The following is a 21957-nucleotide window of genomic DNA, read 5'->3' on the forward strand; positions in this document are numbered from 1 at the left end:
CATCACAAACCATATCAGAAGTTCATGAGCCTTCTAGCATTTCAGGGTCTAAGTAACTGAAGTTGATACCAGAGTTTTATTCTGGAACATGTCAGCCAAGTTCAGACACACCAGCACATTCAAAAATTTGCAAAATAGCTGTTTCCTGCAAGGTGGGAGATGCTGTGGCTCCTTACATCTCTGGAAGGTGAAGTTTCCAGTGTAATTGGTGGTGACATCTTTTGTAGCTTAGGCACTATCTAACAACCATCAGAATTCAATTGTACATGCTGGTAAGAATGATAAGGCAAAGTATTATTCTTGTTCAGAAAACTTACAGGACATCCATACGGTGTTTTCTTCATGCTTTCAGAAAACACTTATGCCTGGACTATGCCCTTGGATTGGCTGAATGGGGCTGTGGCGCACATTTTCAGCTGAGAACACCCATACTCTCCCACCAGTTTAAAAATGTCATTTGTTGTTTGCTTTTTTCGTAATGTCACTATTTACTTTTTTTCCCCCTGAAGAAACTTATTCCCCATATGTTAGAAACAAAAAACTTTGTTTTTTATTTCTTATCTTCCTGATTTTTTCTCATTGCTCTTTGCAACACACATGTTAAAGTTTTCTTTTTCTTATAGTTTATTGCTAGAGGATAATCTTTAAAGAGACATTCTTTGAGATTTTAGCTTGCTGGAGCCAAGGTGTCGTATTATTATTACCACCACATGGAGAAAATAAAATGACCTATATTAGGAGAACAAGAAATACAGGTGTATAATTAGAACAGATTCCTTCTCACTTACCCACCTTCCCTGCAGAGCTGAGGGTACAGTTTGCATTCTTTTCTATTTTCTTTAAAAAGTAACTACCATTTGAAGATAGCTGGGATCACTTTGTGCACAATCAGGACAGGAAATATGCTCTATGCTGATGAGGAGGCTAATCTCTTCTGATTTATGGATATGGTAGACCTATGGAAGTTCCTGCCAACCATGTCACAGGAGTCCAGATATAGTTGTGGGATTCTTACAGCATATTCTGAGAACAAGAACAGCACATAAATAGCTATGTTTTTAACAATAACATTTTTTTTACAATGAAATCCATTACATTACTAGGACTGTAATAATCAATTATATTTTATTTCACCCCCTCCATGTATCTGATTGGTTATTGAATTTATTCTCAGAGATGAACTGTTGCCATTGTTCATTTCTTTTTGCTAAGAAAAGAGGAAAAATGAAGCATTTGTTTTTCTTATGTCACAAGTTTGCAAGTAGTTTTTTTTTTATTTTAGTAATGGTTCTATATTCATGTGCCATCTGTTTTCTGTTTTCTTTCATGACTTTCTTTAATTTCACATCACTGTAATATATGCACTTGAGAAATCTGATAAAGGTCACCAATCACATCTCTGCATTGTGCTTAAAAACAATAAGTTAAATTGACAAATATTAAGGATAATACTAATTTTTCTCTCAAAATATTTAAACTTTATTCATTCAATCCACTCCATCTGTATTTTCTCCATCTTCTTAAATCAGAAACTCTCAAAACCTTTGGTGAGCCAAAATATATACTGGGAAAAGTTCTTCATATTTATGTATATATGTATGTGTGTGTGTATGTACACACACACATACTATATATATGTGTGTGTGTGTGTATGGAGAGCGAGCGAGCTTTTTTTTTGCTGTCTTTCCCTTAGTGTTTGCTAGCAATCACTGTCAGAAACTGGAAGTGGATAAGATGAACCTTTTCTCTGAACCACTGTGGCTCTTCTTACTTCATGGGTTTGGGTTTTTTTTTTTAATCTCTATGGCCAGACTTCTTGAATGTGCTACCTACAACTGATGTCTTGAGATTCTCTATTTCAGCTCCATTCTCCTTCTTATTTGTTATTGCTAAGTCTTGAATAACTTCCTTCTAGCCAAAACCTTTATGTTCCAGCTATACTCTTTTGGGGTAACTTTTATTTTTTTGTTTGAGATTTGTAGGAATTGTCAGAAAACAAATAGTGTATTCTTGGTTTATCTTTACTAAGCCCTTTAGATAGTTCTTAATAAATCTTTTCAGTTTTAAAGACTAACTCTTTAGAGCTATTTAGTTCAACTGTTTCTAAAACATTCTTTGGTTTAGGTTTCTTATTCATTTAAATTTACAAGTGTTATCACACAGTTTTGCCAAGATGTCTTTATTTTTGTTGTCCCCTCCCCTAAATAACTTTAAATGCTAAGATCCTGTGATTTGTGGATATCATGTGAATATGTTTGTAACAGAAGATTATGATAGCTGTAGAAAGGAAAGGTAGCCTTTTAGCTTAAGACATTTCCTAAACTATGTGGAGAGTTTGTGTTGTTTAAGACGAGAAAAAAGGGGCTCTTCCTTGTGATTAGCTCGGTTATTACTGAGTCAGAATTTTCTATTGTTTGTTCCCGTGAAGGTCAGCAGTTTTGATCTGTGATGCTTATATCACAAAAGAAATGCTTAAAAGTGTTAGTTATCGTTTTAGACAGCCATGGGATGTCAAGTCCCAAACAAGTATCAAATGCTACTTCACACTTTATCATACATCAAATGTTCAGGTTTTAATGAAATCGCATGCAGTATCTGGTATAACAGCACAGCTTGTTCTTATGGATTTATGTGTGAGGGAGAAGCAAACAGAATTATACTATCAGTGAATTATCTACCATTAGTTTGTCTAGAAGGCTCTTCACAAGCTGTTCTTTTCAGTCTTGCTTGTTTCAATAATAATTTTTTTTATGTCTGACATTACTTTCTTTTTATGTGGTTCATGAACAAAAATACTCAGAACAAATCTTGCAAGGTTATCAGTTCTTTCTTTGCTTAGCCTGTAGTTCAGTTTTATCTTTTCCCAGAAAGATCAAGCTTGTTGAGACTAGTTTGTTAATTCCCAGATGCAGCACAGCCTAATCCCTGAGGTTTGTGCAGGAATGTGCTAGTTCGCCATTCCCTTAATTCTTCTAATGAAAAATAAATGTATCAAATGTCATCTTAGTGAAAACCAATGGTTATTCTCTTCTGTTGTCTCTAAACATTGAAAAAGAGACAATCCCATACAAGAGGAGTTCTACAGGATACCCACCATTTTTTCCCACATATTTATATGATTCCTTGCTGTAGTATGGCTCCTAAGCACAACCACAGTGTCGATGCAGCTCTGGTGTTGTTTTTGTTGTTTAGTGTGTGCATGCAATTACGTAGCCCTGCAGGTTAGGAACCAAAATATATTGCACATCGGTGATTTGAACTTGGTCCTAAATGTTTTGAAGAACAGCTGCTTCTCTATTCAGGGAATACTGAAGAGCCCTTCAGGAGAAGGAAAAATCTGGAATGGTTACAGCAAATGATTTAGTATGTCGAGCTATTTTGAATGCAACACTTAGAACTACTTACTCCTAATATAAAATGGGTATCAGACCTGTGATCTAAATAAGGCCTAGCAAAATTTTAGTATAATACTAGCAGAATACTATGAGTTTTCAGTGGTAGAAAGCAGTATATCTAAGTACAAATTTGTCACTAATTTTGTTAAATAATACTGCAAGACCTATAAAAATAATACAGAAAAATTAGATACTGTCTCATTGTTTCTTTTGTGCATTTTTGTCTATTAGGAGAAATTAAATCATTTTTGAAAGAAATATTAATTATAGAAAGTCTTGCCAGCATATCCAAAAACCAAAAACAGTACTGACATTTACAAGATTCAGAGAATATTGAGATTATAAAACTGCATCTGGAGTCTTGAATTAGGACATTTAAGATGTTCCTTATTAATACAAAGAGGTTAATAATAGGTAATTAATGGTATCTCTACTACACAAATCAAAAATAAAAGTCCTTTAGAATTAAAATATTTCAGAAAATCTCATGAATTGGCCTTTTTGTTTTACATAGTAGAAAGGTACTATCACTCCATTGCGTAAATGTTGCCAGCAATTCACAGTATATTTTAATTGGAATTCCAACTTTGTTCTAAAGCATATTTTATCAGTTGCTGGAAACTATGAAATTGCCCGTGCTTAGTCTAAAATGAAAGATGTTACTTTTGGGAAGAGAAGGGACAGAATAGCTTCAAGCCAATTCATTTCAATCAGTTTTTACTTATTCTAGCATGATAAGTATTTCTCCCTGTATATATGTAAAAAATTTATAATTTGAAACAACTGGAGCTAAGTTGGCTAGTGACCTGATCTTGGCAATCGCTTATACACCATATCTGTTGCAGCACTTCTTTGGGACTCCTTACTTGGGTTAAATTAATGTGATCAAGTTTTTGTTCTGTCATTCTCAAGAAGTCTCTTCAGGTACAAGTCAAGTTTGTAGCCAACTGGCTTACTGCAATTAAATATTTAAAGTTGTCATATGTAGTTTTAGATGAGACAGCTGTAAAACTAGCATAGCTTCATTATTATTATTCATTATTTCTATTCCAGCAATACCTGGAAATATTTTTCCTTTGCAGAGTTGCTGTTGCCCTAGGTGATGTATGGACACTAAAGAAAAGATGGGCTGCAGAGAATAAACATGTCTTGTTATTGTTCCAGTTTATATATGTTGATGATCATAGATGATAGGACCAGACCTTTGGAAGTCTCCAAATTCACAACCTGGTCAAGCTGGGTAACTTAGATCAGGGCTGTGTCCAGTCAAGTTTTGACTCTCCCAGGATGGAGATCCCACAGCCTCTCTGGGCACCTGTTCCAGTGCTGCACCACCCTCCTGGTGCAGAAGCTTTTCCTAATAACTAATCAGCATTTCACATGTTCCAGCTTGTTCCCATTGCATCTAGTCCTATCACCGTGAGCCTTCAAGAAGAGTCTGGCTCCATCTTCTGTACATCCACCCATTAAATAATTGTAGACAGCAATTAGATCTCCCCTTAGCCTTTTCTTCTTAAGGCTGAACAAACTCAGTTCTCTCAGCCTCTTGTTGTATGTCCTGTGCTCTAGCCCCCTGACTGTGCAGGGATGTCAAAACTAGACACAGTAGTCCAGGCTTGGTCTCATAAGCCTCAAGTAGAGGATCTAGCACTTCTCCCCAGAAGTGGCTCTGTAAGCCATAGGTTGCCCTGAGTGCACCACTGTTGGGAACACTTGGCAAAGGCTCACATCATAGTTTCATTCTCACTTATAGCCAGCACGAATAGTACTGCAGTTGAAAGAAGTTAATTGTTTTGTTTTGTTTTATTTCAAGATTAATTTAAACGCAGATCTGCCTTACAATCTACTTTATTGCCTGGCCACAGGAATGCCTGTGCTGGCACAAGAGAAGTATCTGTGTCAACAGAAGTGGAAGGGAGAGCAAGCCCATTTTTTTTATGTAGCAGTGCTGGTTTATGTCAGCTTACTGTGGCAAGACTCCACAGTCTAAAGAGACATAGAGACTTAACTAAGATTAGAGAGGAGTATGGCCAAGAACGTTCGTATCAATCAAAAGTTTCAGTTAAATTTCTCTTCTACTTTTATAATCAAAATTAGGAAAATTCTGTGTAGATTAGTTATATAATATCCATCGTAAGTTTATTTTGACAGAAGTTTTGTGCGATGTTCTCTAGCTTTAATAAGTCCATGTAAATGAATTTTATGAGACTAGCAGCAGAAAAATAAATTTCTTCATTTGCTGCTCTTTTTAGAGTACTATGGCAAATGTTCACATTGAACTTTTAGTATTGTTATTTATTTTTTTTCTTTACATAACCATTAGTTATTTCCTTCAATTGTACCACAGTTTATTTGTTTTTTAAATAAGATTTTACTGAAGGGAGGAACTTAAAAACTCGCCACAGTATTTAACATCAGTTGACATTTACCACAATTTCTAATTACTGGCAGAGAATCAGTCTGGCTTCTGTTGCTTTTATGGTTCTTCCAGCTTGTTCCAGTGTTTTTTAGTTTTACCATCCTGCTGTAAATGAATTATATGTTAGTGGTCTCAAGCAGTTGAAGATCTACCTTTATGCAGACCCTGTCTGATTCAAAATAAATCAGTGTATTGTTATAAGCAGTGTAATGATGAAAAGAAAAATTTCTGCAAAGCCTTAAATATATCAGTCACAAAACAATTTTTCTTCCAGAAGCCAAGCAAAAAATCCTGTTAATGTAGGACACAGCTATCACAATGTGGAGTACAACATTAATACTAAGCAGACGAATGTGTGTTTCATTACAGAGAATATTACCATTTTGTGATTGTTTATTTTGAGTTCTGTGGGCTTAATTTCAAGAATACAAACATTTGCAAAATTCAATACTGATACTTTTTATGGTGATTTAAATAATGCATTTACTGTGATCCTGAGATTACAGAACTGTAAAGACCAGCTAAAGTAAAGCCAAATTAATTTGACTTTAATTTGACTAATATCTCTATCAAAACCAAACCCACTTTCTTCCTGGATGCTTTGCAAAATACCTAGAATGTTTGGAATTATTGCCCATTGTGAAGCAGATTAGAAATTCACTTACCCAGTTTCATTCAAGGATTTGTGTGTGCACTTTCCTAACCTATTTTTATTCTTGTAACATGATGTGCTAGGTGTTCTGAATACAGGAACACATAGTTCCTGCTCCAGAGTTTTTAAAATTCACAAAGACACACAGACTTTGTAAGCGCTTGAATATTAGAATAGAATATATACATTTCAATAATATTCACTATCTATCCCTAGGTACTCCAAAGCCATTATTGTGTTACTGATTTCTTGCAAACCTTGCAAGAAGTTATATTCAAAAGTTTTGTAAGGTATTTTTGAAACAAATTCTCTTCTTTGAGAACACTTTTATACCCTTTAAAAAAACATGAATACATTTCATTCACCTAGTTTCTACTGCGAAAAAAAATTGAGAAGTGTAGTGACATTGCTAAAGAGAAAATTTGTTAGGTTTAATTCCCTTCTCAGTAATTTAAAATGTACTATATTCTGACTTGGCATCAATGTGGCTAAAGAAAGCAGGTTTAAATTGTGTATATTTGTCCCTGCAGTAGCTGAGTTTATGCAGCAAGGTCTGCCACACCAGAATCTTCCTTGCAGCTATCAGGTCAATGGCTCTTGAAATCACTCGTGCATTTCTCTAAAGAAGGACTGCAGAACTTGGTCCTATGAACACAAAACCAATGAGTACTCTGTAAATGATAATAGAAACGCTAATGCAGTGTATTGGGGTAAGCTGGCCCTTCAAAGCCTCAGGGTGCTTCTCTGTTCTGGGCCGGAGTGAAACACAGGAAATGACAGTGGCAAGCAGTGAGGCCTCTGACTCACAGCTGGGGGCGGCTTACTTTGGGATGGCTGTAGTAGTTCCTGTCCCCAGCTGTCTGCCCTGCCCCGCTTTGCTGCAGGGATGGCTTGTACTTCATGGAGCAGTGGCTGAATTGCTACAGTTTATAGGCTGCTGTTTCAAGAAATAGTGCACTGATTTCAAGTTTCAGTAATAGCTGGAAAGGTAATTTGAAATATGTCAGCAGCTATTTCCCAAGAAGTTGAGCCGTCCGTGCAGCAGAGGGCAGGAAGTATAGCTGGCGAAGAGATTTCGGAGTAAGCTTTCAACTGAAAATAAGCCCTAAGAGTGTGAAAGTTATGCCCTGTTAATAGGTGGAGATCTGAAAATATTGCAGTCTGCATTTTTTTTCAGGATGCAGCAACCTCGTATCTTAAGATAGCGTGCGACTTCCCCCTTCAAAGGCAAGTAGGACAAGATTTAGTAAAGAGAGCAATATATGCTTATTCTTACTTAGAATTGAAATCATACCCTAGTAGGAAGGGGGAGTACTGCCTGGTGGAGTATACCAGATAAAATTTACTTTATTTTCTCTTCGCTTTCTTCCTATTCCACTCCTTTTGTCCTCTTCTGCCCATCCTCCACCAAAAAAAAAGTTCTTAGCATTAACAAATATTTTGCCAGCAAAGGTATGAAGTGGAAAAAAGAATGTTTGATTCTGGAGTCTTCATTGCAGATTTTTGGTAAATTTACTCTTAGTTGGGTGGAGTTAGAAGCGATTAATTTTAAGAGTCAACTGGGAGAAGTTGACTCAAGGTCACCATCTGCCAGAAGAGGCATTTATCTTTATCTGTGTTTGTAAAGAGCCAACTCAAAGGAGTCTCAGTCCTGACAGAAGCCTATGGACATTGCCGTAGTACAAATATAAGATAATGCTGTAATGGGCCCTTACCCAAAAAAGACTTCAGACAACTTTTAGGTATTCTTATCTAAAAATATATATTAAAGTAAACACAGTGGTCAAAGTTGAGCGATGGTATTTTTTTCCTGAGAGAGATTTTTCCTTAGTAGTTCCTCACTAGCTGAACCTTGAGAATTTAAGTTTCTCATTTAGCAGTAAATATCCCTCAAGAATAGTGACCGAGCTGCCATGTACCATTTTTCACATTAGACCACAAATGTTTTTGCCAAGGACTGCAGTGTTGTCTTCATTTCACATGTGAGGAAACCGAGGCACGTGAGAGAAATGTGATTTTTTGTTGTGTGCCAGGCATGTTGTAGAAGCGGGAGCAGAACTTGTGCCTCCTGTGTCTCTGCCTAGGTTGCTCCCCATTAGTCTGCAGTGCCTGAAGTGCACATTGGTTTCAAGCCCAGAGCAACACATAGCTGAATATCAGTGTAGGAAGTGGTCTCAGGATCCAACCTAAAATACACATTTAAGAAGATATTAAACACTGTTTTGAAATGCAACTGTTGTCCAAAAATGAATACTGTCAAATTATGATTTTCATTTGCATGGGTTATTTTCCAGGCAGAAATTTTAACGGGCATCCCAGTTGGCAACCTTGAAGATGCTCAAAAGGTGGGACACATGCTGTTAGAAAGAGGGTGTAAGCTTGTAATCGTTACTCTTGGAGCAGAAGGCTGCATGATGATATCAGTAGAAGAACCTATTCCAAAGCACGTTCCTGCTGGGAAGGTCAGGGCTGTGGACACTACGGTACGTTTTTGTGGTTTAACTGTCTTGCTTTGGAAAAGACTACTTAAGCTCTAAGGGAAAGCAATGAGTAATCAGCCAAATCTTTGGGCACTAGCACAAAGGCTAATTTATGATGTGAAATTGATATCTTGCTTCCAGCCTCTCATATATTAAATATCAGTTCACTTGAGTTTTATAGGCTATATTGTAGATATACTAGAATTATTATAAATACTGATAGTATCTTCATGTTCCTTATTTACTGAAGTCAGTACCTGTCTCTTTCTGTTTGAAATGTGTGGTGCCAGTCACTTGAGCTGCAGTCCTGTTTTTGCACATTTGCCCGGTCATGTAGTTTATCATCTCTGAAACTTGAATGCTGTGGGAGAGAGGAGATACTACTGCCCTCATAGTCTGAAACTGAGCGGTTGGCTCTTCTGAGACAAGCCTGAATTGCTTACCCAGACAAATCCTTTACCAAATCTAGCATAAGGTACATTGAGGATATAATTTTTACAGAATGGAAAAAAAAAGTATTTGCTGCTTCATGACTTAACTATTTTATGATGGTAGATAAGGAATACTTGCTCAGAGACATTTTCATCTTTGCCATTTTTAGGTTATTTTTTACTACCTATTGAGAATTAAATTCAGAAAGCATTCTCTAACAGCTAAACTGCTAAATACAATACTCTCAGAAAAAAAAAAAAAAAAGGAAAAAGTACAAGAAAAAAAATCAGGAAATGCAATAGTTAAGATAGCCCTGCTAAGAAAATCTCACCACATTGCACATATGGGGCTATTTTGTGTTCCTAGTATTATCTGACATAAATCCAAAATAATTCCAGTGGAGTTACTGAGAGCGGAGCAGGTCACGTTGTATGTACTAACTATACATTTAAATGCCTGTTATAATAACGTCATATTACATATGTTCTGTTACAATAATTCATTAAAATCCCGGAGATTTTACCATCTGGTGCATTCCATATCTGAATTGTATTAATAATAACTAGTTCTTCTAACATGTTTTTTATCCTTGGACCTCATACTGCTTTACAAAGAAGGAAAGTAACTGCTTACGAGATGAGGAAAGAGAGGCATAGGGGACTGAAATTAGCTAGCTGAGTGGCCTCCGGTGGCAGGGCTAGGGTAAAGTCACTTCTCTTAAAACAGAAGATGAGTGATTTGTACTATGCTGTGCAGATACTATGGAAGGCTTTGTTTCACTGTTAAGTTTACCCCTTTTGAATTTAACTCTGAAAAAAAGGCGTATTTGGGCTTTGTTTTCCTCTTTTGCCCCTTTTGCCATTTAGAAGTTTGACCTCGAGTTAGGGTTGATTTTGGAATGTCCTGAAGTTCTGGTTAAAGAAGGCATCACTGTATTGCCCGGCTTATAAAGCACTCGGTAAGAAACTGCAGACCCCTAACCTCATCTGCTCGCATTAACCCCAGAATCAGAAGTGCCAAGGGAGTGAAAGGCAGAACACCCAAACCTGCCCTGATGCCTGCCAGGAAGCAGGATGTATTAGCCTGGGAACAACCCCTTGTGAACCTGGCTGTACTGCTTCTTGCCCAGAGTTGGTAAATCCACCCTTGCTATCAAATCTTCATGTTACAATTTTCTCTTTTACTGTACATCACGCAGAAGTGATGAAGAAGAAACATACGTGAAGTGCTTCTTCAAAAGAAGCATGAAATTGCTGCCAGATCAGGTATTGTTTGATTTATTAAGATATTTGCTGCTGTTGGAATAAAACAGCAATACTGAAACCACATTCTGTGGCTGAAAAGTGTTTTTTATGTTGCCTAGCAGTTCGGAGTTTCATGACTTAACTAACTTAACACTCCTTAAAAAAAAAAAAAAAAAAAAAAAAAGGCAATTTCTTCTTTGAGTTTACTGAATCCTTGCCCTGCCTCCTTGTGGCCAGCAGGTTATTGGCTTTCATATAGCAGAGGATTTTCACAGTTAATTTTGTTAATCTGCTTAAGTGACAGTGGGTTGTTTTCAGTAAAACAGCTGTGCTCAGTTACTCTTGCAGACTGAATGAAAAAAAGATGTGTTGGCCTTCCATTATAAAAGACTTACAGTACTTAGACTTTGCTTGAAAGTAAGTGGTTTTAAAACAACCCTTCTAAACATCAGTCAAAATAATGGATAGTTTTATTACTAAAAAAAAGTACTAAAAGTTCTAGTAGGACACTTTATTCAAATGCATGTCTGCAGTGGATCTCCCCCAAAGGAATAAACTCAAGTTGTGACAGCTGAGCAAGAAGCTAGCCATCAGCAGAGTAGTCAGAGCTGCTCATGTGCATGCTCCTAGACTATCATTAAATACAAAATAAAATTTGCTGCCTTAAACTGCACTCTTATTCAACTCTCTTATTAAGAGCACATGCTCTCTTATTAGGAGCACATGTATGTTGAGGGAGCAGGCAGTAATTTTTTAAACTCACATTGCAGTCACATCGGAGTATGTGCCCGTATCCTTAATTGGCATTGTTTAGACCTGCAGAAGGCAAAGTTACTGTCAGATGAAGAGTTAAATGATGTGAATAACTCATCACAGGATTTGCAAACTGTTACAGTGCCCTTTTGAAACTAGTCTGTTAATCTAGCAGTTTAGTGGCAGAGCATTGGGAAAAAGCGGCCTCCATCTCCCACTGTGTGCTGGGACATGAATCTTCAAGATTGAAAGTCTGATGTTTTTCACCCACAGTAAATCAGTACTATAAAGAAAAAAAAAAGGACTTTTTTTTTTTTTTTTTTTTTTTTTAGTACTAGTTATCCTAATGTGGGCTTTACTAATGTATGCATTGCTTCCCATGACTGTTAGCAGAGCTGTCCTTACACAGTACAAAACATGTAGTGCACAACTAGTCAAGTTTTGCAAGAGATGGTATTGTAAAGCTGAAACAGCTGTTTCTCTTGTGATAGCTAAATAATACAACAAGCTTTTAGTAAGAAAATAAACTTTCCCTTTATTCCTCTGATTTCTATATGCAAATTTTGAATAAAATTAAAAATCAGTGAATTATTGAAAACTAGTTCTCAAATTATCTATATGAAAGAAAGTAATATCTGATTAAGCCCACTAGCTATAGCACTCTATATTTTAAATATATTACTTATTTAAGAGACTTCTGATATATGTAAAATAAATAAAATTAAAATATATAGATAATATTAAAAATCTAGGGGAAACATTATCATCTGTTTTGACTACTTTAAATAGTTGCTTTTAAATCTGTTTGACTATTTAAATTTAAGTATATGCATTTACTTCATTTTTAGTAGAAGCTGTTTCCACTTTACTTGAAATTAAGTACCTGAAGCTGCATTAAAATAGCTTTGAAAGATAATGAGCTAATTCCATTTATGACGCTTCTTCAACTGGTAGCAGAAGGCTTCACAAGCCGCTCACAAATCTGATAAACATTTCATAGAAGTCAATAGTGTCGTGTACACACATTTGGCAGTCGAGCACGCGTACGTGGGCAAATGCTGAAGCAGTCTGCCTGCTGCTGGAGCAGACCCACAGCTGAGGGGGAGCGCAGCAGCTGTGTAAGGGCCCAGCTGTGGGACACAACCAGACACCATCAAGTTAGATCTGTTCTTGAGGTGAAGTGGATGATCTGGATGCTGAACCCCACGGTCAGGCTGGATCGTGACATCTGCTGCTGCTGTAACCCAGAGCGTGGTGACCTGGCGGGGGCAGATGCAGTCTGTGAACGGTGAAGGCTCCAGCTCCATTCCTACTGGAGAATGAAGCTCTGCTCCTTTTGCCCCTTGGCCCCCTCCCACCCGCTCTGCTCCTGACAGTCACACACACTGTAATTTACAGCACTATTTACATCTATTTACATTTACTAATTATATTCCATTGAAACTGCCAAGGAGAATTTGTCAGATGAATGTAATTACGCAAAGTTGGAATTTGGCCAGCAGTGAGATTAGTTCCCTTCCATTTTGCAAAAAAGCACCATGGGATCTTACGAGGCAGAGATCCTCAGGTGGCAGCTGGGGACCCAATCGAGCCGCTTTGGTGGTGCCGGTGGCCAGCCAGCAGCACTGCGGGAATGCCTGCCTGCTGCCAGGGCGGAGGCTCCGCCACGGCCTCTTAAGTGCAGCTGGGCTTGGCTGAGGTAGACAGGCTGCCTTGGAGCCCCATTTATTTGACTTTAGGTGGTTGTCCATGCTGGGTCCCTTCAGCAGATGGGCCAGTGCAGTGATCTGTGGCTGTGACAGGCTAGAGTGCATCTGCATCTCTGGAGTTGCTCACAGGGGTCTGAGCTTTGCTTTTTACTGTGATTGTTACCTACAGTTGAGGACAGGTGTCCTGTCTAGGGTTCATATAGGAGAGTTGGAGCAGGCAGAATCATCCCCCGTGCATGGGTTGTAATGGAAAAAGGGTGCTGCTTGGCTACACAAGCCAGAGCTGCCCCACTGCCGCTCCCCATGTTCCAGGTTGCAGCACTGAGATCACTTTGGGGAGGAAGGTGCTTTGGAGTTGGTGTTTGTAGCCTCTGGTTCATGTTGGATCCTAGTTTGGATCAAAACACTGAATGACATCCGTATGTGCCTGCTCCAGTTAGGTTAACTATCAAACTTCCATCCCATCTGATCTTTTAAAATGTAGTGGAGGTGCTCTGCTTAAGATCTATTCAGTTTCTACTTGACCTTGGGGTTTACACATATAGATAAAATCCTGCATTTGCACACTCCAAATCAGGTGATTAGGAATCTGCATATCACTTGGGCACACAATATTTAGATGTAAATTTGGAATCACTTTTCACAAAGGTGCCCTTAGTAATCACAGGAAGTCCATGTTATCTCTTTTAGATCTCGTGGGAAACTTAGGATGTTTAACTTCCCAGTATTCCTGAGTACAACTATTAAATTTCCCGTAGCATTTCTTGTGTTACTGGCATTTTCCTTGTGTTACCTGTGCCTTTCCAAGTGCACAGTATGGACAGCACGCTGAGAAAAGCTGAGGAGATCACAGGTTGAGGTGACATGCTTATAAACAGGAAACTTATTTATGAGACATGATAAAATTCAAAATTTAATCTACTCAGTTATGCCTGAAATTTGACACAAGTGTACAATTTATTCTATATAGCCGTTCTCTGTACAACATTCTTAGAGATGGATGATACATGCTGTTTGTCATAATTGTAAATGCTACCATTATTCTTTCATGTCAAATCTGCAAAAGGAAGGCTCATTGCTGTCATATGAATTTGTCATCAAATGTTTTATCTTCAAATCCTATTAAGTTTGTCTCTGATTTCTTATTACAATATATTAAGTCTGTCTTTTTCACTATGGGAAAGAATTAAAGAGGCTGTTTTTAAGCAGTAGAATGCTCGCTGAGAAGCTTTGTATTGAACTCTGAAGATGTTATACAATCTTCATTTTAAAAAGCCTGATATAAGGGTATAGCTATATAATTTTAGATATGTCACACACAGTATTCAGGCCTGTACAGTAATTGTGGTCTAAAGAAGGCAGTGTGGTTTAGTGATTTGAACAAAGAACTGAGTAAGATTTCCATGGCTCTGCCAAAGACTTGCTGTAAATCCTTGGAAGAGTTACTTGTCCTCTTTGTATCTCAATTTATCTATCCATAAATTGGAGCCGCTATTAATGTATTGCATGTAAACCATGAGAAGTCTATTAGAGATCAGAACAGAACCTGGGAGGCCTTTTTCCCAGGCTTGTCATGTAACCTCAGGCCTGTTGTGCTCCTTTGGGGGCTTTACAAACTCATTGAAGTTCTTTTGCTTGAAGTTGAGAGATCTTGTCTGTAAAAATCTGGTTTACACTAAAATTTTCAGACTTAGCTGTACCTTCTGTTCTGGAGAAGCCTTCGCCAGAGGAGTGAAGTGGACACTGAAATAAAGCCTTAGAATATAAATAAATCCAAAACAGTTCTCCTAATAACAGCAATTCTTTGTCTCCTGACTTTGTGGCATAACGTCTGAGGCTCAAGGGGATATAAATACAACACTCTGTGCAATGACTAATTACTCAAAATTCTGTGCATCAGCAGAAGTGGGACTTGTGGTTGACTCTAATATTATCAAATGCCTTTGCTATTTAATAATCTTGTAGCCATACATTATTTAGCATGCCGTTTGCACAAAGAACAGTGATTTTATTTCAGCTATCTCTCAACAAAGTAAAAATGCAGCTGGTAGTAAATGAAGCATTTGGCAGACAATGTGTCTGATGTACAGTTCTGTAACTTGCTAAGAAGAGAAAAACATGGTTGAGTGTTTAACCTTGTCCTATCCAAAGATGTTGCATGAAGGAGGAAAGTGACCACAAAGGGCAAGAGCTAACTTTTTCTTTTTTCTTCTTCTTTTTCGTTTTGTTTTTCTTTCCTTTTCAAGGAAGGAGAAAAAGTTACTATCGGGCAAACAACTTATCTATCAGTGGGGTTTATTCACACACCAACACAGAGTAATTATGCCCAGAGCTCCCACTAATGTTCCGCAAACCAACAGCATAATAGCTTCCTTTCTTTTACTTGCAACCAAAATAGGTTAATAAATAAGTTTAGTTCCAGTCATAGCCCACTTTCTGACTTAGCCTTCTGCATTCCCTCTTTTACAAATATGGAATCCATTGAATTTTGGAACAGAGGAACCATGAGGAATAAATTAATCTGCCAGACACTCCAATCAGCAATCTGCACTGTAAATCTATTTAAAGCTGCATCTATTATGTTCTGAAGTTCAGCTGAACTGTGAAAGGGCACATGACTGAAATCACTACACTTGAGTTGACTCACGGTTAAGTGTAGCTGGGAATTGCTTGGCTCATCACAAGTTTCTGCTTCTGATTCAGGCCTTCTAAACACACTTAAGTTTTTGAAGACTTGGTTGGTGGCCTAAGTATGTAGAGGTATCCAGTGACAAGAGGAATTGCAATTGTTTTGTATCCCTTTGCATTGGCTGTCAAGTGAGTGGAGGTGGAAAGGAGAGCTATTACTGTTGCAAACCAGGTGCTCCTTCTTCCACCTTGAGAATGGAAAGTTTTATTAGCCCCATTTTACAGATAGGAAAAATGGAACAAAACATGTTAGTGACTGGATGCTCTAAAGTGCTGGTCAAAAAATGCCCTGCTACAAGTTGCATAGGCAATTGGTGTGACAAAGACAAAAATGAAGCATGGAGGTATACTGTCCCATTCTATCTACTAGACAACATTGTCATGGGAAGAAAGACTGTTTATCTGCCTAGTAACTGTCTATTTTAATCTGTAAGAACAAACAATGTAAACAAAATGAGCAAACAGAAGCAAGCTTGTACAGCACAATTTGCAGCCTTGTTTTCCAGTGGAAGATTCCACAGACCACCCAGGCTTTGCTCTAGTCCTTTGCTCAACCACGGAGCATCTAATTAAATCCCTCTCCATCCCTGCTCTAAGTGGAAGAGTGCTTACAGTCCTGTACAGTTTCTTTCCAGATGGAAATGCATAATTTAACAGAGATCAGCTCACAGGGAGAAGTGGGCCCAAAGCAGTATTAGCATTTGCCACAAATTGCATTAAATTACAAGGGAGTACTTAATAAAGACGTAGACTAAAAAATAAGTTTAAAAACAGTATTTAGTTTTCTGAGTCCCTTCTAAGGTTTCAGAGTGCCAGGCAACAAAAACCTCACAGTAAAACTGAATTTCTGTCTAAGTTACTTGAGGATACCAAGAATTACTTGGTTTTGCTGCCAAGGTACACAGTGTCAGCATCAGATCACGGCACATTGTCATGTCTCCTCCCACAGCCTTGTTCAGTATACGTGTATGCGGATATGTAAAGTTGCTGAGCACCTTACAGTATTGAATATGTTTATTATGCATAACATGAAGTAAAGTATTGTTCTTACTTCTGTTTTGTAGATGGGGAACAGAAGCCTCATGGCTTGTGCTCTGCTAGTCAGGTGCAATCTTTGGAAGGTTGACCTGCTTCTCTTGATAAAACCATGACTATTTCTCTATGCTTCTATTCAAAAGCAATTAGGACTGGAGGGAAAAATGTCAGAATATCAGCTGTGACCATCTAGGGCCATCAAAGATATCTATGTAAATGAGAAAGTACACAATACTGCAGGAGCTGCTCTGTATCACATGTTTTTTGAAAGGCTGAAAGAGATTGTGGAGTTGTGGATCAACCTATGAAGACAGGGGCTTTGGCTCCACTACTGCTATACTGGGAAATTTTCCAGTTTGGAAGCTAACCTGCTGGTAAGTCTGGACAGAAAGGAGTAGAGATGCTGGTAGCATTTATTTGGTGTTAGGCCAGAGTGGGAGAAGGATGCAGCAGCAAACTTCTGGGCCTAGGATCATATTCTGATTAAATCTAGGTAATTCTGAGTTCAGAATTATCTTGAAGCTGTCTTTGTGCCATTGCAGTTCTGGGCTACCTTAGGGACTGAAACAGCTATACAGGTTGAAAACAGAGTATGGCTGACCAGGCTTGCAATACAAATCAAAATCTTTGCAGCTGAAGGTGCTACATCCCTCTTCGTGATTTGTACTCTTCTCCTTGTCTTTATGATGAAGCCAACACAGACCCTCTACCAAGAGAATATTTTGGGGCAAATTCCATCCCAGACTTGTAGCTCACGCTGTATTCAGAGCAGATACTGCACCCTCAATGCATGCACAGATAAGTGTGTTAGTTATAATGGTACAGGGCAGTCAGGGATACCTCATCTGCACAAATTACTGAGAGGACGGAAGACAACTGTGTGTAGCCATGCTTACCAATTAAATTCCTGCAGTTAAAAATAACTGTAAGAAGCTGGCTCCTGGCACATCAAGAGCATCACCCTCCCAAGTGCCTTTTTCTGGCCAGAGCTGTAGGAAGTTGAAAATGTGATCCACTGTGTAATAGTGCAGAGTATTCTTGGCCAAACCACTCATCATTTTTTACTTCTTTCATTTATGATTAACTTATAAATATCACAAGCTTCCTTTTCTTCTCTAAAGCTAGTTTCTGCAGAACCAAGTACCATCCAAGCTGTTGTAGAACTTAATCTAACCTATTCTTCTCCTCACTTCTGTTCACATCAGTTCTGATTATGGTGAAGGAGAAGGTAAATGTGGATCCAGGGCCTCTTGGCTGCTTCAGTTACACAGAAATGCTAATTGCAATAATGTTGACAGTGAATTAAGACCTGATTTTCCCCAACAGTTTTCACTGGTAAATAATTGTGGTCACTACAGAAACCAGGCAGATTGGTATTAGATTGGTGATATTGCATAATTAGGTTTTCAAAAGAACAAGAACAGAGAAATGAGAATAATGGGGAAATCATGTTTCTTGCTTTTGCAAATTCTAACCACAGAAAATGCCAGAAGTTTTGTTTTTTACCAAGAATGAAGGAGTTAATTCTTCTTAGCCTGTCCCCAGACAGAAAATATTTTACAACTCAACTAGCCAAATGAAAATAAGCTAAAAACTTAAGTTTTAGTGAGCAATAGCAGTAACCTATGAAAATGGGTGTTGAAGGGCCAGTTTTTCATTGAACATACTGATTTTGTCACTTTCCTCAGGGTTTTTTTCTTTGTCTGTGTGTAGGTATAAAATCAGCTATTCTAGAAAAACTCAACTGTGAAAAAGCAAATTCCCAAATTCTGGCAGCGGTGTTGTCAACTGCCCAAATGGTTACAGAGTGTATTATTTTCATGTATTTGAAAACACAAATAGAGAAATACGGAGAAAAGATAAGTCTCTGGAAGTTTGTGCCTCATTAGTGGTATCTGTGATTTTGTTACTGAATTCTTTAAGCAAGCGGTATGTTCTTTGGAAATACCGTTTTTGGGGGGACTCCTGCAAAGAGTGTCTTTTTGTCAGAAGCTGTAGCTTTGCGCTGAACTACTGCTGAAGACCATAAGAGAACAGAGAACCCTATTCTCTGATAAATTCTGGTCATTTCCCTTGGCACTTGTGACCTGCAGGTTAAGAACTGTAGAGTGACTGGGTAAAGGAGGACAGTATTCTTGAACAGGGTGTAAGTTCTGTCTCCTCAGTCACATCTTGCTGAACTTAAGAGAGAGGAGATTCAACTAGAGTACTCATCAAAAAGATTAGATGAACTCAGCAGGAAAAAAAAATGCAGGGAATTGGCAAGAGGACAATGCTGGAGTGAGCTCAGACAAAAAAACTCTTTTTTTTTTCCCCAGGATATGTAGTTCAGAGGTAGGCGGGAGCAGTGGCCAGCCAACAAAGGCTAGATGCTGTGGTTTTGAAAGAGGCATTTGAGCATATGGAGCTTTTGTGGAAAAAAAAAAAAAAAAAAAAAAAAAAAAGATCAATTCCAGGCAAGATGGCAGTTGTGTCATTCTGAGCGCATCTCATCAGATTACATGGGATCAGTAAGAGTCTTTTGGCATTTTCCGTTTGAGAGAAAAAAAGAAGACTCCTGTGGCTATCAAAATTCCCCTCAAGTAATTCCCCCCTTCTGACTTGGCTGTTAGATTTTGGGGTCTGGAAGCCATGTCAGCCCCAACATGATACTTGGTGACACAGTCTCTAACAGTTTGGCCTGTTCCCTCCTAGTTAGGGAGCTCACCACTTGCAAGGGAAACCCACTGCAAATATTTGCAGTGTACTATCAGAATGACGTGATGTATTCTGGGCAGGGCTTGGGCTCTAGCCTCATTTGTTTATTAAATGAAATTTGTGATTTAACACAGAAGTGTGAGCTTTGTTAGGAGGAAATTACAAGTTGGCGTGAGTGTGACATGAGTAACGAAGGGAGTGAAGTACTACTCAAGGAAATGAGATAAGTGAAGCTTTTGATTAGAGCAGGAGAGTAGCTGTGTGCTCTTGAAGCTTGATAAACCAGTTTGAGAAGTACAACTCAGCCTTCATTCTGAAAAGCTGCTATGTTTAGTGCTGAACTTCAACTGAGGCTCTGATTCCAAGTGCTCTCAAACTTTGGGAAGGTTAGCTGTAACGCCTGTAGCATTTTCAACCGAAAGCCCATCTCATTCCTGTTAGCACCACTGTCTGTCTCCATGCTTCCCTGTTGTTAACATAGCACAAATTTTGGTGTTTACGGTGCTCTTTGCAAAAATGCCATTAGAGAGATTTGTCTAAAGTGTAATGAAAGTTGTCCAGGGCTGTGATTTTTCATGTCATATGTTTCCTGCATATACTTCAACAGAAAACAATGTGTGTGGGGGGAGTTCCTCTCCTGTTTTTGAGTTCTCTGTTAGGTATTAAATTTCAGACAAAATGGAATTAAGTCACAGATGCTCAGGTGTGAAAGCAAGGAAGAAGCAGGTACCAAGGCCAGAACTAATTTTAAACTGACTATTTACACAGAAATGTATCCTAAACTGAAATATTCCTTGCAAAAACATCTCAATCACTCTGGTAGTATAGTAGTGGTGAATTGTTTGGTTGTCGGGAGTGTCCTAGGTTCAGCCAGATGAATCCATTGTTTCCAGAACGGGGTTGGATACTCCACTGTGTAATGAAGAAATTTGTCACCTCTCATTAATACTATCTGGAGTTGAAAGGAGTTTATAGGAGCGTCAACACACTGGTTTGTTTTGATGATTCAGAAAATAGCGTGCTCCCTGTGGGTGAATACTTTGCCGACATTCTGGATTGAGTTTGCAACACAGATAAAAAAACTTGTGAGGTGTGTAACAGTTTCTGAGTTCTTCCTCTTTTTTTCTTCCCCTGCGTTGAGTGACAAAGCAGAATATTATTACCCAGGAGAACAGAGCTCTCCCTTGTCCTCTCCTTAGCTTTATCAGTGCGCACAGAGAGAATGTCATCGCCTCGCGGACACGCTGAGTGCTTTTCTTGTAAACAGAGAGGCAGGAGCTCTGGTGTTCTCATCCTGACTGAGAGTCTAGCAGAGCTTCGAGCAACTTGTGGAGGTCTATTTAGTAATGTTGGGTACCTCCGCTTTGGGGTTCCCAAGCTGTCCCTCATTTTCAAAAGATCTGTAGATCTTGTGACCCCCATTGAAGGCCATGCAAGATCAGGACCTCTGAACTGAGCCCATAGATGTCTCTGAGTGTGTATTTGTAAAATTCTTGATCTTAAGTTCTATTCATTTCCTGTAACGTGAAATGAGAGCAACATTACCCACCTTCAAAACAGATACTATATAAGGGCTTTGAAAATATAACTGAGATCTGTGTTCCAAAATATTACCGGATCTCTAGACACTTTTAGCTGTGCTTTTCAGATGACATATAAACTAAAAGCTCCAGAGTTGTGGATGTTGTATGCTTTATTTCCAGCATTCACCACAAACCAGATTACTTTTCAGGGGAATTCATTCCTCTGTAATGTTTGATCTTTTTAGAATCAGTGAATAACTTAATGTAGTAGGATGTTTCAGAAAATGTGTGCAGGAGACCTTGTATCAAGATTAATCTCTCAGGAATGCAGGGGGTTAACGGTCAGGCTGATTAATCACTGTTAATGAACCATCAGGAAATCTGTCAGGAAGTGGGTAAAAATTCCTGACGGCTGATGTGAAGCATTGTGTGGTGTACTTTGGTTTTGATGTTTCCCAACTAACAGTCTATAGTGGGTGTTAGTGAAGTTACCTCTATGCTCTCAAGAGATGTGAAGCACTAGATGACATGCTGCCCTTGTTCAGCTTGAGTAGAAAGCGAGCAAGAAGTTTCCCTCCTGCATGGCAATGCAAGAACCATGCAACATCAGTGCAAGAAAGGCAGGGATTGCTCCTTCCCACAGCCTCCCAGAACAGGATCTGGAAAAGAGAGAGAAAGGAAGCATGGTCCTTCCCTCATTCCTCCCATCTGAGCCACAGAGCCAGAGTGGAACAGATTGCTTTCCCTCTGCAAACTAGGAGCCAGGGTGTTAGGACTCGGATACACAGCTGAGTTAATGAATTGCCTCGTGTTGACTGAGGGTGAGGTTTCACAGTTGGCTTAAGCTGATCTAAGATCATGATGCCGCTGAAAGGAGTGTTTCTAACCTTTTTCTCCTTTGCATCAAGGCTAGCTATCATGTGGTAATAC

At 38.6% G+C, this 21957-nt stretch overlaps 1 protein-coding gene across 3 annotated transcripts in view; it reads left to right on the forward strand.

Annotated features, from left to right (window-relative positions):
- RBKS (ribokinase) overlaps positions 1 to 21957 on the forward strand; it is a 69065-nt gene that overhangs the window by 39703 nt on the left and 7405 nt on the right. For all 3 annotated transcript variants that reach the window (XM_062571947.1, XM_062571948.1, XM_062571949.1), the window contains exon 7: positions 8761 to 8949. In XM_062571947.1, the coding sequence (XP_062427931.1) occupies positions 8761 to 8949 (189 nt within the window). The remainder of the gene's footprint in view (positions 1 to 8760; positions 8950 to 21957) is intronic.

This window comes from Rhea pennata, chromosome 3, assembly GCF_028389875.1.
Source record: "Rhea pennata isolate bPtePen1 chromosome 3, bPtePen1.pri, whole genome shotgun sequence".
Taxonomy (NCBI): Eukaryota; Metazoa; Chordata; class Aves; order Rheiformes; family Rheidae; genus Rhea; species Rhea pennata.